This window comes from Trichophyton verrucosum (genome assembly GCF_000151505.1).
Source record: "Trichophyton verrucosum HKI 0517 chromosome Unknown contig00222_1.f1.exp, whole genome shotgun sequence".
In the NCBI taxonomy this organism is placed as follows: Eukaryota; Fungi; Ascomycota; class Eurotiomycetes; order Onygenales; family Arthrodermataceae; genus Trichophyton; species Trichophyton verrucosum.
In genome coordinates this window covers 40371-55429 of record NW_003315503.1, presented here as the reverse complement: position 1 = coordinate 55429, position 15059 = coordinate 40371, and the positions used below count along the sequence as shown (strand labels likewise).

General features: G+C 48.1%; 4 protein-coding genes across 4 annotated transcripts; 2 read left to right on the top strand and 2 right to left on the bottom strand.

Moving 5' to 3' along the window:
• Positions 1 to 1325: 1325 nt before the first annotated feature.
• On the bottom strand, positions 1326 to 2904 carry TRV_02595 (uncharacterized protein; the record flags this gene model as incomplete). The annotated part of the gene is made up of 2 exons (XM_003023215.1): positions 1326 to 2006; positions 2083 to 2904. 2 exons carry the CDS (start codon positions 2902 to 2904, stop codon positions 1326 to 1328), a joined length of 1503 nt encoding a protein of 500 aa, XP_003023261.1.
• A 5375-nt stretch (positions 2905 to 8279) lies between these two features.
• Positions 8280 to 9206, top strand: TRV_02594 (uncharacterized protein; the record flags this gene model as incomplete). Its single annotated transcript, XM_003023214.1, has 5 exons — positions 8280 to 8327; positions 8393 to 8478; positions 8576 to 8678; positions 8741 to 8865; positions 8924 to 9206. 5 exons carry the CDS (start codon positions 8280 to 8282, stop codon positions 9204 to 9206), a joined length of 645 nt encoding a protein of 214 aa, XP_003023260.1.
• Positions 9207 to 11542: 2336 nt separating this feature from the next.
• Positions 11543 to 13543, top strand: TRV_02593 (C6 transcription factor, putative; the record flags this gene model as incomplete). Its single annotated transcript, XM_003023213.1, has 3 exons — positions 11543 to 11904; positions 11964 to 12572; positions 12622 to 13543. The coding sequence occupies 3 exons, from the start codon at positions 11543 to 11545 to the stop codon at positions 13541 to 13543; spliced, it is 1893 nt and encodes a 630-aa protein (XP_003023259.1).
• A 91-nt stretch (positions 13544 to 13634) lies between these two features.
• On the bottom strand, positions 13635 to 14453 carry TRV_02592 (uncharacterized protein; the record flags this gene model as incomplete). The annotated part of the gene is made up of 1 exon (XM_003023212.1): positions 13635 to 14453. The coding sequence occupies one exon, from the start codon at positions 14451 to 14453 to the stop codon at positions 13635 to 13637; it is 819 nt and encodes a 272-aa protein (XP_003023258.1).
• Positions 14454 to 15059: the final 606 nt, after the last annotated feature.

Genomic DNA, 15059 nt, shown 5'->3' with positions numbered 1-15059 from the left:
TAATCCATTTCCATTGGGGCTCCTCAATTAGGGTCACTGGGCTGGAAGAGGCCATCTTGATCAGTTATCCTGGCTAGATGACAGTTTCGAAAGCGACAAGACGTCAGAGAGGCAACCAGCGAGTTAAAGAGAGAGACAGTCCGGGATCCAGTAATATAAATGTCAGCAGACTGCTCGTGCTGAAGGCTGGTAGTTATGCATGTCGGAGTTTCAATCCTGACTGGCCAAGAGAAGATCCTTAGATCCTTCGCTGGTAGCACCATGCATACCGGATAGTACCCCACGTCAGCTCCGGGACGTCAGGTTTCTGTTCTTGAATATCTCTGTCTGGCTTCCATTTCGCGGGTCATTTGTAACTAGGCATGGCAGCCAGTGGCTACGCGTTAACTCCCTTATCAAGATCCATGCGTCCAAAATAAAATGCCTTTGTATTGTATTTAACTAGGCAGCAACAGGGAGGAGGATATGAAGGTATGAAGAGAAGTTTATGGGCCTTGTCTGCACCCTAGGTAGACTCGATGTCTGCATATCTCTGGTCGTCAGCCCTGGATGTCTGAGGGCAAAAGCTTGAATACACTAAAATAACTAGTTATTGTGCTTCTTCCATTGGTCCATGAACTAGTTAACTTATAATGAAACCAAACGAGTACCATGAGTACTAAATTATTATTGGTTAATTTAACTAGTTATCTTGCTATGCCGAATGTTTATTGGATTATCGCCTAGCTAGTAACTAGTTCGCTAGTTACTTAATCCGTATCAAGTGGTATTTCGTGAAATCAGACAAATACCAAATTGATACCACAATATTTGAGTATCACATCCTAGCTGGGCATAATTTTTGTTGATTACTGGTTAACTAACTAGTTAAGTAACTAACTAGTCTATGTTGATTCACCTCATATCGTTCCTAGACCATCCTACGGACTTGGTCTCCCTGGACAATTCAATCCCCAATTGTTACCAGGAATAGCGTACATATGAGCAGTACCAGAGCCTGGTTATATACCATTGTCTCAACGGCACCCAATTTTAATGTGCTATTGTTGTAGTATATCAGTTCAGCTAAAGCGCTCACGAACCGTACTTCATTTCGTAGTAATACATGAAGGCAGGAAAGCGCGGTATTGTTAATATCAATCAACTTCTACCTGCATAGATGGGTTTTTAACCGAATAGTGCGAGTTGGTGAGAAAATTCAATAACTCAATATATACAGATAGTGCCAACGATATAACGTCAAAGTATAGACAATAGGCCGTTCATTATGATCAGTTCTGCACGGGAATCCAAAGTCAAAGCGAAGATGAAATCAAGTGGCTAGATCAGCATTCATCCACGGTAACAGGGTCAGATTCTACCCCATCACCATACCCGCCAACCGCAGCAACCAGAACCTTCTTAGCTTCACTCTGCGCCTGTATTGTAGTTTCAAATCCGGTCCACGCCTCATCTTTAATCTCCTTTGGCATGCTACCCTCAGACACCTCGAAAACCTTCCATGATTCAATGTCGGTTGAGCCATTCCAGCTCACATATACCACTATATCTTTATCCGCCTTGCGACATGCCTTGACACTCGGTTTTGTTATAGGCATTCCGGTCCAGGGAACTCGATGGACTCGATAAGAGGCATCAACCAAATCATGTCCATAGCGGATTTGCATGACAAGCTCATCTTCTTTGTTATACTCTTCGATAAGCGGAATTTGACCATGATGTACGATGCAATGGCCAGTACCTAGGTACTGGAAGCTCCCCAGGTCCCTTGAAACGACAGGATGTTCGTGGTTCCACATTCTTCGCTGTCCAACGACTTCCATCTTTTGAAGGTCAAGGTCCAAGATAAGTCCGGTGGTAGGGTTGTTTGTATTGCTAAATTCCGAGTTGTCATTGTTGTGCATCGAGATGGTGATCTTCTCATCTGTATGCATTCCTAGACGTAGGCCGTACTGGAAGCAAAAGTTCGAATTGGGTCCCATTTTGAAGTCACCCCCAGTTATGCCCTAGTACCCCGCATTAGCTGTCTGTTGGCATCAAATTGTATTACAGTAGTTAGATGGAGACGGAAAAGCCGCTTACATTAAGGTTCCAAGCAACCGAACCGTTGCGAGCAATGTGCAGGATACTGCATCCATAGTCCCAGGAGATAAGGTAATCATCCCCATATCTGACAGTGGAGGATACACGGAAGAAGTCCCAAGGGTTTTTCTCAGAGGTGCCAGTATCCAACAGCGGACTCTGGGATAGCTTGAATGGGATCTGGTCGATGTGTTCCACGGCACTCCAGCGGAAGAGGACCTTATTCGTCTCGATATCAATGTCGTAAATCAATCCATCAATGACCCAGCCCTGCTCTGGACCTCCCACGGACCGAAGATCAGCCTGAGTGATGTTTGTAGCGGCCACGAGGAGAGCTTTCTTGTCATTTTCAACGATTCCTTCGTGATAGTCGATGTGAGATTCAACCTCGTGATCCAGTCCCGTATTGAAGTATCCTTCGGTAAGAGTGACCTTGTGCACGAGTTGATAAGAGCTGTTCAAAAGATTGACAGAACCATGGCCATAACCCGTGCCCGTAAAGTCGCCTTCCCAGAAAACGAGCATTGGATTGTTACTCAAGTTCTGCGGTCGAAAACCGAAGATAGTTCCCTCGGGCCCCTGCCAAACGAGCTGGCCATCGTCCCTGTAGATCGACGGGTGCCCACTGCGGTGGCCGTTCCAAGGGGTAACAAAGATATATCCGGGATCTGTCTCGCCCATCTTGGTAGTCTCAAGGACAGAAGCACGAATGTTGGTGCTGTTATAGGACTGTACAGGCCATGTGCTGTTGGGAGCCAAAGCTGCCTGTACAGCCGTGGCTCCAATGCCAATGGTGCAGAGGGTGATCAGAGACAGCTGCATTTTGGCAATTGTTTCTGTCCAGCCTGGTAAACTTGTTCCTCTTGGATCTGCGACAGACCAGGAAGGGGTGCAATGCTCAAATATATATATTCATGCAGGACAGGGATGCTACCAGCAAGCCACCAACGGACCCTCGCCGCCATGAGGTGATTGCTGCAGGACAGCGATCGACCGTCATATCTTCTTGACAGTTTGGGCCTGAAGGGTCGAAACACTGAGCCGGCCAATAACGCCCATCGATCTGGCCCGGAAACTGATCCCGAAACGGTGCTCCAGATAGACAAGCAGGACCAAATAGCGAAAGGTGGGTTCGACATAGTATCAAGCCCATCAGATCGCACAAGTTGGTCTACCAAGCTACTCGGGCTCGAGATCTCGGGACTTGTAGGTGGCCGAGAGCAAATCCCGATCCCGTATCTGCAGGGTTCTCTGCAGAGTCGATCAAACCCGGGGGCTGGAGAGTTGCCGGCATCAGCTTTGTTCCCCGGCCGCGGGATGCAAGGCCGCCAGGGGTGCTAACTAAGAAGCTAGCAAGCTAGCTAGTTACCGTTTGACCAACGATATATCGGCAAGCTAACACGATGATACCACCTGTTGCTTTCCTTGCTGTCGGCCCTGTTGACAGTTAGTTATAATACAGCGAGTTTATAGAGAGCATTCCTTGGTTAAATTTACTCAGTCTGTCTGTGGTTATTCAGGGGTAACTTACTTAAGCTGCTGCGATGATCGTCGTGCCACATCTCAAATCCCACCAAGCCACCATGCCTCGGTTGTTTCAGGCCCTTTTAAGGAGTAAAACACACTTGGAATCTCAGCGTACACTGATTCAGGCGGGTTCTAAAATAAGCTGCTGTCTGTCAGTAACTAGTAAACAGGTACTCTGTATAAAGTGGCCCCCGATACAGTTTGGACTGATAAGTTATTTGCGGAATAGACTCTCATTTTTCCGTATATGGAGTTACTTCTCGAACCGCTCGAGTTATAGGCCTAAACTCAACGGACAGGCAAATGATGTTGCCTACAGTCTTAAGTTGGAACCAATCATTTCGTCCGGCATTGAGGATATGAGCACAGAATAAACCAAGAAGTCGAGAAGATGTTTGGTCTTGAGCCATCCAAACTTGGAGTCCAAGGATACACTACCTAGCCTCCTACCTATCGTTAGGCTCTTACCGTACGAGAGCGGAACAGGTTTGATCTAGGCCAATTCTTTTCTGTCCTAGGTAATGATCTTTCGACCTAAACAATCGCTGTGGCTTTATCTTTATTAGTCGCCTTGTCATATAGCTACTGGTGGCGGCAAATAACTTGACATCTGAGCGAAGCAGGCTGCTAACTGTCCTTCGGCTTCTCAAAACCCTTCGCACAATTGCCAACTCTTCCGCTCGCATTCCTTTTCAAGCCCGAGGTATGCGAGAGGATACCCATTACCTGATATCAAAATCCGCAGAGTGTTATTTCCTCGTTCAACAGCCCCGGATCCGTCAAGTCTTCCTCCGGATCAGGAGGTAATCACGTTATTAGCAAATAGATGGGCCGAATAGTGCTTGGGCATGATTTTTTCGTACGTGTCCAAGTCAGGGCACGGCGTGCGGCAAGCTAAGCCCGCAAGCTTGCTATTTAAGAAGCCCTTTTTGCGAGACCTCTATCGATACCGACCCGAGTGAGTACCTCCGACAAGAGCTCCCGGACCCGGCCATGGTATCAGTATCAGTCAGTGGTCACGACGGCGGTCGCAGCCTCGAGGGTCTCAGCGGGTTCCGGGGCAGGCCTTACTAAGCTGGCTGTGGGGCAAGGAGGTCTTGGCAGTCCGTTCTTTAACCGCCGAGACGCGGGTTGGAGACATGGATGGGATGCACACCAGCTAACTAACTACAAAGACAGGCCGCGAAAATTAATCAGGCAAACGACGCCTTCATATATTGCACTACTTGCGGGTGGATACATCAAGAACGCCGCTTACGTTTTTTCTCCCTTTCGCCTCCTCCTGTTGCCTCTGGAACACGTGGTACCTCTGCTGCACAGACGACGGGGTCCAAGAGGGGGGAAGCTCCTCGACATCGTCCTCCGTCGGAGGCCCATTCTTCCGCACTAGGGACAAGAGTAGCTCATCATACCTCTTAGACCATCGGCCCCCTATGTTCGGCCGCACACCCGTTATACCAAATACCACCGGCACCCGCAATGCCGTCGTTGCCCTGAGCGGAAGGTGGAGCGGAGAGCATCTTCACTATGTTTGCCGTCCTGCTTTATGCAGGTTGGCCTACCTCCAAACAAGCCATAATGACTACCCCATAACTATTTATTGGCTTAACTAGGTAGATAGCTACTGCTCTGCCTGGCTCTGCGCTATGTACTGCGAACTTGATGGTAACTTGACAGACGAGCGAGTCAGTTCAAGCATCAAGGTCGACGACCAAACTATGCACAAGAATAAAGGAACTACAATAATTAGTTACCACGGCGTAATCACCCCTAAAACGCCGTCCGCGTTGACCGAAACCGTCCCAATCCCTCCTATTCCCCATGCATCACCAATGTATTTGCAAATATTCTCTCTGCCGACACGCTTCGAAAGCTCATAAACCTGCCCTGCACGCAGTAGGGAGCAAAACATGAAAAGAAAAGAAAAGAAAAATGTGCAAGGCCAAAACTATTTACGGCTCTTTCGCGTGATTCTCAGGGGCCCCACAGGCCCTCCCCGGAAACAACCCAGGGGGTTTTGGTATGTGCCCATCACCACGTCCCAGACGGTGAGCATCTGCCCGTAGTTGGCCTTGGGGTTAAGATGATGAACTGTGTGGAAACCTTCTCTGCTGTCATCTAGATGGGTAAGCAGTATCAGCTTTGGTCATGGTAAAACGAGGTAGTCAAAGCACGACAGTTCGGAAGTCTTGACGTACGACTGAGGATGGTCTCGACAGTACTGGACATCAAAAGGATGAGGTATGCTGTGGTTGACATGGGGATCAGGAAAGGAACTCCCAGGTTGGGAAAGCTCATGATGAACGCTTCCACAGGATGGAATGCGAAGGCCGAGAAGGGAGTCGAGATTATGAATCTACATATATGTAACAATGCGTCAGTATCACTGTCCAGCTTTGCTTATCTTTGAGGGGCGAAAGGGTTGACCAACCTATGATGGCTTTTGTGGGTATAGGAATAAAGCACTGGGAGATGAAACATGCGATGCAGCCAGTAGACCCCCGTCTCGGTAAGGAACATCGCGAGTGGGTACTGCATGACTTCATACCACAGGCCAGGTCCGTCGTTCATGGAGTGATATAAACGGGAATACCCGTGTATCTGTAGCATACCAAAGACGGTGTTCGCCAACCCAATGCCCAGTATACCGAGCAAGGACTCGACAATCTCATCTCTGATCTGAGCTCGGCGGAACCGTCTGTCTACACGTAACTTGTGGTCAAAGGACCGCATGTACCATATGGTTGATATGACAGCGAATAGGAGAGTATGGCCTGCTCTATACATCATCACAGCTGTCAGTAAGCAGTAAGCTATAGTTAATTCACGCCTCTTGATGGATGATCTCATAAAGTCAGGATAAAGAGAGCGCCGGCCTGTCTGTAAGCTGACTGGACATCCAGCAGGATAGAATGAAGGAATGAGAGCAGCCGATCATAGCAGGCCGTCAGCGAGGACAGACCTATCAGAGGTATATCCCCCAGATATGCCGGGCCATGTTGGAGGCTCTTCAGCGTTGAGATATTGCTATACAGCTGGCTAGCCATGGCGTCCTGAGTCTCGAGCGAGGAACAGGAAATATATTCATGTTTGTTGCAGCTACGCCCGAACAATCTGTGGCATGCGAGGTCTTTATCTTCTTCTTCTTTTATGAACGCGCATCACTTAAGCCATTCATTATTATTCCGGAGCGTGAGGGATATATTCTCTTTGACCCAAACTCGATGCGGCGTGGCAGCAAGAAATGCCTCTCTTTCATTGATCTACGAAAGCCTTGTCCTCCGCCGCCTCGATTGGCCAGGCCAGTCACTAACTTGTATAGTTAGCTAGCTAGTAGTCAGTCAAGGTTAGCCACCGGGCCATGCGGGCGCTTTGCTTTTTCCTATTAAGCGCTGCTTATTGTTGTCAATATATGACAGCCGACATTTAGAGTGCAACCCCTTCCCGATAGCCAGGTTCTTTGTATCGAAGAGAACGCTTATGGAAGTTGGAAAAGAAAGTGAATAGGAACTCAAAAATATTAAGGCTACCGAAAAAAAGAAGTAAAATAATAACTATAGTTGAAAAAAAAAAAAAAAGAAATGAAGGGAAGAGTAGAGAGGGCCTGCAGCGTTCATGCAGTCGAAGGCGATAACCATAGGCCAGGGCGCGCGCTGGTACGGAGTACTAGATCGATATCAAAGAAGAGAACAATGCAACGGGACGGTAGTTAGTATAACTATAAGAGGAGGGGCCCTTAGCTCCGAGAAGAGCCCATTAGATAACATCTCACTTCGACGTCCAGCGGCAGGATGCTCGAGATGGCACTTCTACCTTACGCGCAACTCTCCATGGCGTTTACCGGGGCTGAACTCGCCGTCATAGGCAGTGCATTTATCGTTGCGCTCTGGCTGCTGTGGAAATCCCTGATCCTTAGAAAGGTAATGCTATTCTCTGTCCCTGGAAGTTGGAAGACGCGGTTAACAAAAGCCCAATATCATTAGAATGCATCAAAACTACCCTTACCTCCTTATGTCCCTATAACGGTATGTCGAGCGCCCACAGAAGCCAAATAAATCCAATGCCTGGTCCATATATTTCTGACTTTGACCTTTACGAAGGACCATGAACTTCTGCATTCGCCCATCGAAAAGATGACAGAAGGGTTGCAAAAGCATGGCCCAGTTATTATGGTCAAACGAAATGGCAGGGTGAGAGCAGCATATCTTATGTGCGAGTCAGGTTGTTATACAGCGACAGGCCCGCTAATGACGAGGGTCTTTCATGCAGAAAGAATACCTTGTTTCAGAACAGTTTACACGGAGGATCCTAACGGAGGATAAGTCCTTCAGTTTTGAAAATGGCATGGCGGAGGTATTGCTCCTCCTTCTAGTTGACGCTTTCGGACAGTCAAATAATAACAAGATGGAAATATAGGTGCTTGGTATTAACTGGCTGATCAACCTCCATGAAGGGTCCTTTTTCCGTGACCTGGATATCATCGCGAGAGACTTTTCGGGTCGACGATTGAACCAGGATGTTCCCAAAAGTATGCAACTGTGACTCCTTTTGTCAATTTCCAATCATGCTAAATGCCGATCATGACAATAGTATGGCCAATTTTTGAACGAGTCGTTTCGGAAATAACGAAGGCCGGCCGGGAAAAAAATCCTATGGATATATGGGCCATAATGCAATCAACCATGGCCGAAGTAGCAATCACCATCTTCCTTGGTCAGGTAAGCGTGGTTACATGCACATTACCCCTGGCCGGTGCAGCTAGCTGATGGAGTGATTATTGCAGAAGTACAACAATGTTGAATACCAGAATAGTGTCATTGCCCTGTCCCAGGATATTACAGAATTGATGGGATTGGTCCCTAACAAGTCGTGGGCCGCACGAAAGTTGCCTTTCCTATGGCATCCATATACATGGCAAGTTCTCCCGACAACCATTGAAGGTGAGAACGGTATTGACAATGGATAGGATCCGAATCATGCTCATACGGATTCCCTGGGATTTTGGGCGGAAATTTTCTGGCGAGCTATGGGCGGATATTTCCGTCAAGTACATCCCCCGTGATACAAAGGTGTGTTGCGAGTTGTGTTCTGTGCGTGCAAGGGTTATGCCTCTGACCGTCTCCCTGTGTAGGATGAGACTATCGTACAGTACCTCATGCGTCGATATGCCGGTGAAGATGGCTACGTACCTATACTGTCACGGATATGGATCATGGTATTGATAATCACTATTGCATTCGTTAGCGTCCACACGACGTCAGTAACCACTCAAAAACAACCCTTCGCTGAATTCGGAAAGCTAACTAAATGCTAGGGTTGCCGCCATTATCTGGGTTACTTTTTACCTGGCATTATACCCTGAGACCCAGAAAATTATCCACGACGAAATCTCAACCATTATTCGGGAGGAGGAACATGCCGATGGAGACTTTATACTTGACTCTTCGGGCATAGCTAAAGCGGCCAAAACCGACTCTTTCATCCGAGAGGTCATGCGAATGAAAGGAGACACCATTAATGTTGCCAGATTGACCATGAAGGACGTCGAGCTTGGTGGGTATAGAATTCCAAAAGGTATGAGAATGCTGTACAACTAGCCTGATCGCCGGCCATGATTTTGACAAAATGTCACCAGGTTATTTGGTCTTCCCAGTCGCATACCTATCAAACAGATCACCCGAGTGCTATTCAGACCCGAACGTATTTAACCCATTGCGGTGGGTTGGGACTGGCAAGTCTGCTGGAACTGCAGGCGCAGGGTATATGGCCTTCGGGCTAGGAAGGTGGTCTTGTCCGGGGAGGTTCTTGGGTATAATGGGTAGGGATTTTCTCCTTTGGTAATACATATGAGGGTGCTAAGCTAACAGTCCGACAGAAATGAAGACTTGGATCCTCGCTTTAGTGAAGCATTCACGGATAGAACTGGAGGGCGGGAAGTTCGAAGTGTTCAACTGGTACAACATTGCCAGTGTTCCACCGCAGGGCCGCCTTTTGATCGACAAGCGCGAGTAACCAGCTGGTAGTTAGCTTCTCTTTCTTTGACTGCTACCAGTTCGAGTGGAGATTGCTCTTCTTTCGATTCTCTGTTCATGTTTTCATCTTTCGAAAACAAAGCTGTAAATATTCGAAGTACCCCTTGAATTTTATTTCAGACGACATAATAACTTGGTCACATGGCGTTACTACGTGTATTTGGAAGGGTTTTAGCCAATGAGCGGCGATATCCATCCACCGCAGAAGGACCCACAAGCTTAAATTGCATTTATTGAATTCTCGAATCCGTGAGTGCTACAGTAGAGGTAATTAGCGAACTGAGATAGTAAATCTAGATCAAATAATGCCGTTCTACATATATTTGACAGCATAGGTTCTAGGAGAGTTAAAACCCGTTCTTGAGAATTATTGTATTTCGTTGATTAGTTAGCTAGTTTCATCTTCTGCGAAGTAATAAGCACTTGTGTCGGGCATTAACCACGTCAATCTGTCCGGACCAGCATACCAAGGCTTTAACCGAGGTGGCACACGTGGTATACTGCTCCAGCACTGATAAGTTGAGATATATGTCCTGCAATTCCATATTACAGGACCGACAGCACTACCACTCCTCCCCAGCGCTTCGCATGTTGTCTCCTCGGATAGCCCACTAGGCTTCCTTCTCATTTATCAGCTCTCGGAGGCTGCACTTCCCATGCAGCTTCCTGGTCAAATTTCAGTCAGAGGCGGGGGCGGCGCATTCAGAACAGTTCCCTTCCATTCCGGGTAATATTCTCCAAACTCAGAAGCACGAGAAATGCATTATATATGCGATGTATTTCTCTGTTTTCCAATGATGACTCCTCCAGGCCGGGAGCCCCCAACTACTACCTGCAAAGATTTGAACATGTAAAGACTCTTAGTGTTGGCGGCATAGCTGTATCTCCAAGTGGGCCGGGACGGCAAAATGTTATCTTTGAAGTCAGTATCCTCCACATAATGAGGATGTACTGCCTGTCCGGGCTGGAACGGCCTAGGATATGCAGTAGTCTTATCTGTATATTTGAGCTGCTTTTGGCCATATTTGCGCAAAGGGTACTCAGTAGATATAGTATGAATATGTCGGCGAAGGGTATAAATAGACGCCATCTTATAGCCAGTTCCCCCGTTGATATTTCTCTACCCAGTATCAACACCAGAACAAGCCATATCGCTTTAAATTCCGGTCGATACGGTGCAGGAGAGACCATGGATGCAATATCCACGTAATTATGCATCAGTAGGGAGGGATTAAACAAACCTCCTAACCCTTTCAAGGCTGAGGCCCGACAGTCTATGCACAGTATGCGTAGTTATGATGAAATGTGGCTTTCCCACCCATGTACGAAGCTTAACTTCTTTATCTTCGCACGGGTGTTTACATTGGTGATAGCAGTACCACTTTTTCCTCGCCAGGCTGTCTTTCTAGTCCTTGACTTACACTGCTGTGTCTCAAGCAAAAATCTCTATCAATCCCATCGTCTTCGGTGGCGTTTCACGCGCGGGCCAACATGAGGTCCTGGCTCCGCACATTGTCGGAATATGTATATTCCGAAATGAGCATGGGCCTCCCGCCAATCCCGTCTATCCATCCATCCATCGGCGCCTGACGTCTACCCATCCAATATTACCTATCGCAATATTTATTTACGGGGTGTGTCAAGTTACAAAGCTTGAGGTTGATTCCAAAGTTGATGCGCAGCCCTTGGGACGTAGGCGAGTATGCTATAAGTTGCTGGCATGCGTGGAACCTGGAATACACGATAATAGGACACTGCATGACACTGATCTCATCATGATCCCTCTGTACTGAATCTCAGCCGCGCAGTGCAGCAGCCCTCACCTGATATGCGGTGGTAATTTAGGCCCATACCCCCGCCTGAGAAATCCGAATACACGGCTTTTATACAAGGATCGCGCGATGGATGCACTATATACGACGCTCTTAGACGCCCCGTTGCTGAAGGTTAGCCGTCCGATTGCCGCATGTTCGAGATGCCGGTCATCCAAGGTTAAATGCGATGGCAAGCTGCCGGCATGTTCGGCCTGTGAGCGAGCGGGTAAGGCACGAAGCTGTTCTGGAGCTACGGACGAGTTTGCAAAGGGGAAAGAAAGGAGTTATGTGGCTGCTCTGGAAGCTCAGTGTGAACGTTTAAAAAGCAGGCTAGCAGAAGTTCGAGGCACTCAGCCTGGGAATTCATCAGACGCATTAGGGACGACTGGTGGAGTATACGGTAAGGAGACATCTGACATTGATGATTTGGTCGGTGACTTTGGGTTTTTGTGAGTCAATCCACAGTCCGGAATTGAGTAGTCCCGACTATGTCTAATGTCAATACCAGGTCTGTGAACGCTACGTCTCGGGATTTCTATGGAATTACATCTTCAACCTCCTTTGCGGGACTTCTCCTGAGAGTGGCAAAGGGGTTGTCTTCAATTCCGCCATGCTCACGGACTGAATACCCGCCCCGAGCGCAGACTGTGGGCCTTGTGCAATATTACTTTGATAACCTCTATGTGTTAATGCCATTTCTTATGGAGACCAAATTCTGGGCCTCATTGGATAACATCTACCAGGATAGTGGCAGATTTGCGACAAGCTTCGACCACTGGTCCCTTCGAATGGTTCTGGCCATTTCTCTGATGATGAAATCGCGAATGCACATGGATTCAGACTGCGAGGCAGCATTGGTCCATGTCTACGCAGCGTTAAAATACGCGGAAGACGTTTTACATCCGGGCTCACTGGCGGGTATCCAGTCTATCCTGCTGCTGACGCAGTTCTCCATGTTTGCACCGAAATATTATAAGACATGGTATTTGATAGGCATGGCGGCACGGGTGGCCACTGACCTGGGTATCCACCAAGAACAACGGTCGATAATCAACATGGACACCACGGCCCTGAACCAGTCACGGAAGACGTTCTATTGCCTCTACTCCATCGACAGGTGTGTACTCTTTGCGTAATTCTAGGGGATGTCAACTAATGCAATGTAGATACGTCAGCAGTGCATTAGGACGAGCATATTCGTTCTCAGATGACTCAGTCAACGTCCCTCTCCCTTCTACTACAACAACATCCAACTCCATAAACCTTGGGGATGCGATATCCCCTAAAAATATCAAAGCAGCAGCACAGATGTTCGATATACGACGGCGACAATCCAGCTTCTACCAAGACCTGTATTTTAATGGGAGACAAATACTACCTGATGCCGAGAATGTCTCCTGGCGGCGCTGTGCCATGTTGACGGACTGGTTTGAAACTGCCCGATCAGACCTCCCGCCTCATCTGATACCACTATACCGGCTTGAGCTACTATTTACCTGCATTCTGGTACTCTCTCCATCCAAACGCGCACCAGAAATTAGCAAATTCAACCAGATAGTGTTGTTTGAGTATACTGTTGATTTTCTAGTGGATTTCCATACGTTCCTCAACTCATCAGCGCCCTGTCTACCATTGACGTATATTGACTTTGAGAGGGTGTACACCGTTTCAAATATCTTGATGGTCACACTGGAGAACTACCATACCGAGGTACTAAATGAGACACTTCCAGAACACTTAACGCCAGCGCCTTCAACAAATGATATAGGCGAAACCCCATTACCGCCATACATCGACCGGGCGAAGCGTGTGAACTCCACCGCCCGCGCGTTGGAAGCCCTGGGCAAGACCCAGTCTATCCTTGAAGCCGCGGGGCGTAGATGGGGCGTACATAGCCTGCTGAATGATTTTAGGGGGCGAGTAGGGCCTACGACGTCGATACTTACCTACAAGTATGGAGAGAGTCATACAGTTGGTTCTTTGCTACAGCAGCAGCAGCAGCAGCAGCAACCACTGCACCAGCTAGGCTCTAATGGAGTAGCAGGCTCGGGCTGGATACCTGGCCTGAGGGGGCCGTTTACTGGATAATACTCAGTGATCCGCATCTAACCAATAAAAATGAATTTCAATGAAAGAGCTGCGCTAGCCAGAAGCGTGCATATCAAGATACAACACCAAACTACCCGCCCCTCAACAACGCAGCCAATCTATCCTTCTGTCCTCTCTTCCTCTCCTTCCTCGCTCTCATAACAGGGACAGCGTCATCATCACCAACCTCATCTGCACGACCAGCAGCCTCCACACCAATTGTGTGGCAGGCATCCCATCTCTCCTCATCCGTTAAAATATTCTCCAACCCTCCAATCTCCATAATTAAGCGCTCCCATTCCTCACAACCCATCGCTTCAGGGGGCGCTGCATAAAGCCATTCACCCAAGCTCCGCAATTCTAGGATTCCACTCCCGTCAACGGTCGAGCTCAAAATGACTGAACGATAAATGGAGAAAAATGCCAGGAAATGTGCCCGCGTCCAGCCCATGTATACCCAGCGCCGTGTGCGCCTATTAAAGCGTGAGTATGGGTCAGGCAAATTGTTGTTTGCAGACAATATGTATCGTATAGCTCGCGGCGAGAGCTGGTTCGGCAGCACATCCTCACCCCTCGTGAAGCGATGGAACTGGACCATTACTTTGAATTGTGGCTCTGTGAGATCCCGCGGTAAGTACGGTGTATAGTACGTCGTGCAGCGGGGATCTGGCAGCCAAGGCTGCATCATGCGTTGCTCGGGGCTGACTGTTGTGGATGCGACATCCTCGTCAGGAGTGACAAGGAACTCTCTGAGCGGTATGGTTGCGCCCAGGGGTCCAAAGAGACGGATCTTGGATGAGGAGAAGACAGGGTGCGAGAGGGGGCGGACCACTGCTTGGATGGGGTCTGAGGTCTCGGGGCCGCCGTCTATGAGAAAGTCTGGGTTGACTCGGATGATGAGTCGGGACATTGTGCTAGTATCAAGTGGGCAAAAGGAGTGTCTGTTTGTTGTATGAAGGATGGATAATGAAGGGGGAAAGGTATAGAGAACGAAGAGAGAAAGAAGAAGAAGAACGAAATGAGGGGGGTTTATATAGCTGCTTCGACCATGGCTCTAGATTGCCTCCCTCCATCCACGGCCATCTAGTTACTCAAGTCTACCTTCACAGATGCGACGGAAGCAGTGAATGAAAGTGAATAGAGCTATGTAAGTATGCCATAAACAGAAACCATGCATTAACAAGTGAAGTTGGGTGGAGTAAATAAAGAGGCTTGACAAAGCAGATCAGGAAGGAAGTAGCTAAGCGCCGGCTATTAACTTCGATCTTGAGCCTCATCCTTTCTTTTCTTTCTACCTAAATTAACTACCGACACCGGCCTGCCGCCGTACGACAGACAGGTGCCTTGGAAGCGTAGCACATCCACCCTGCCATGCATCAACTTGCATGCCGGGAGAAAAAAGTAAAAACGTAAGATGCAAAAAAGTAACCAAACACCGTCGGCAAAGTAATAGCCGAGGTGGGTCGGGGAGCTCCGTATATATAACCATTAGTTAAATATAAGGCGTAAATAAAGA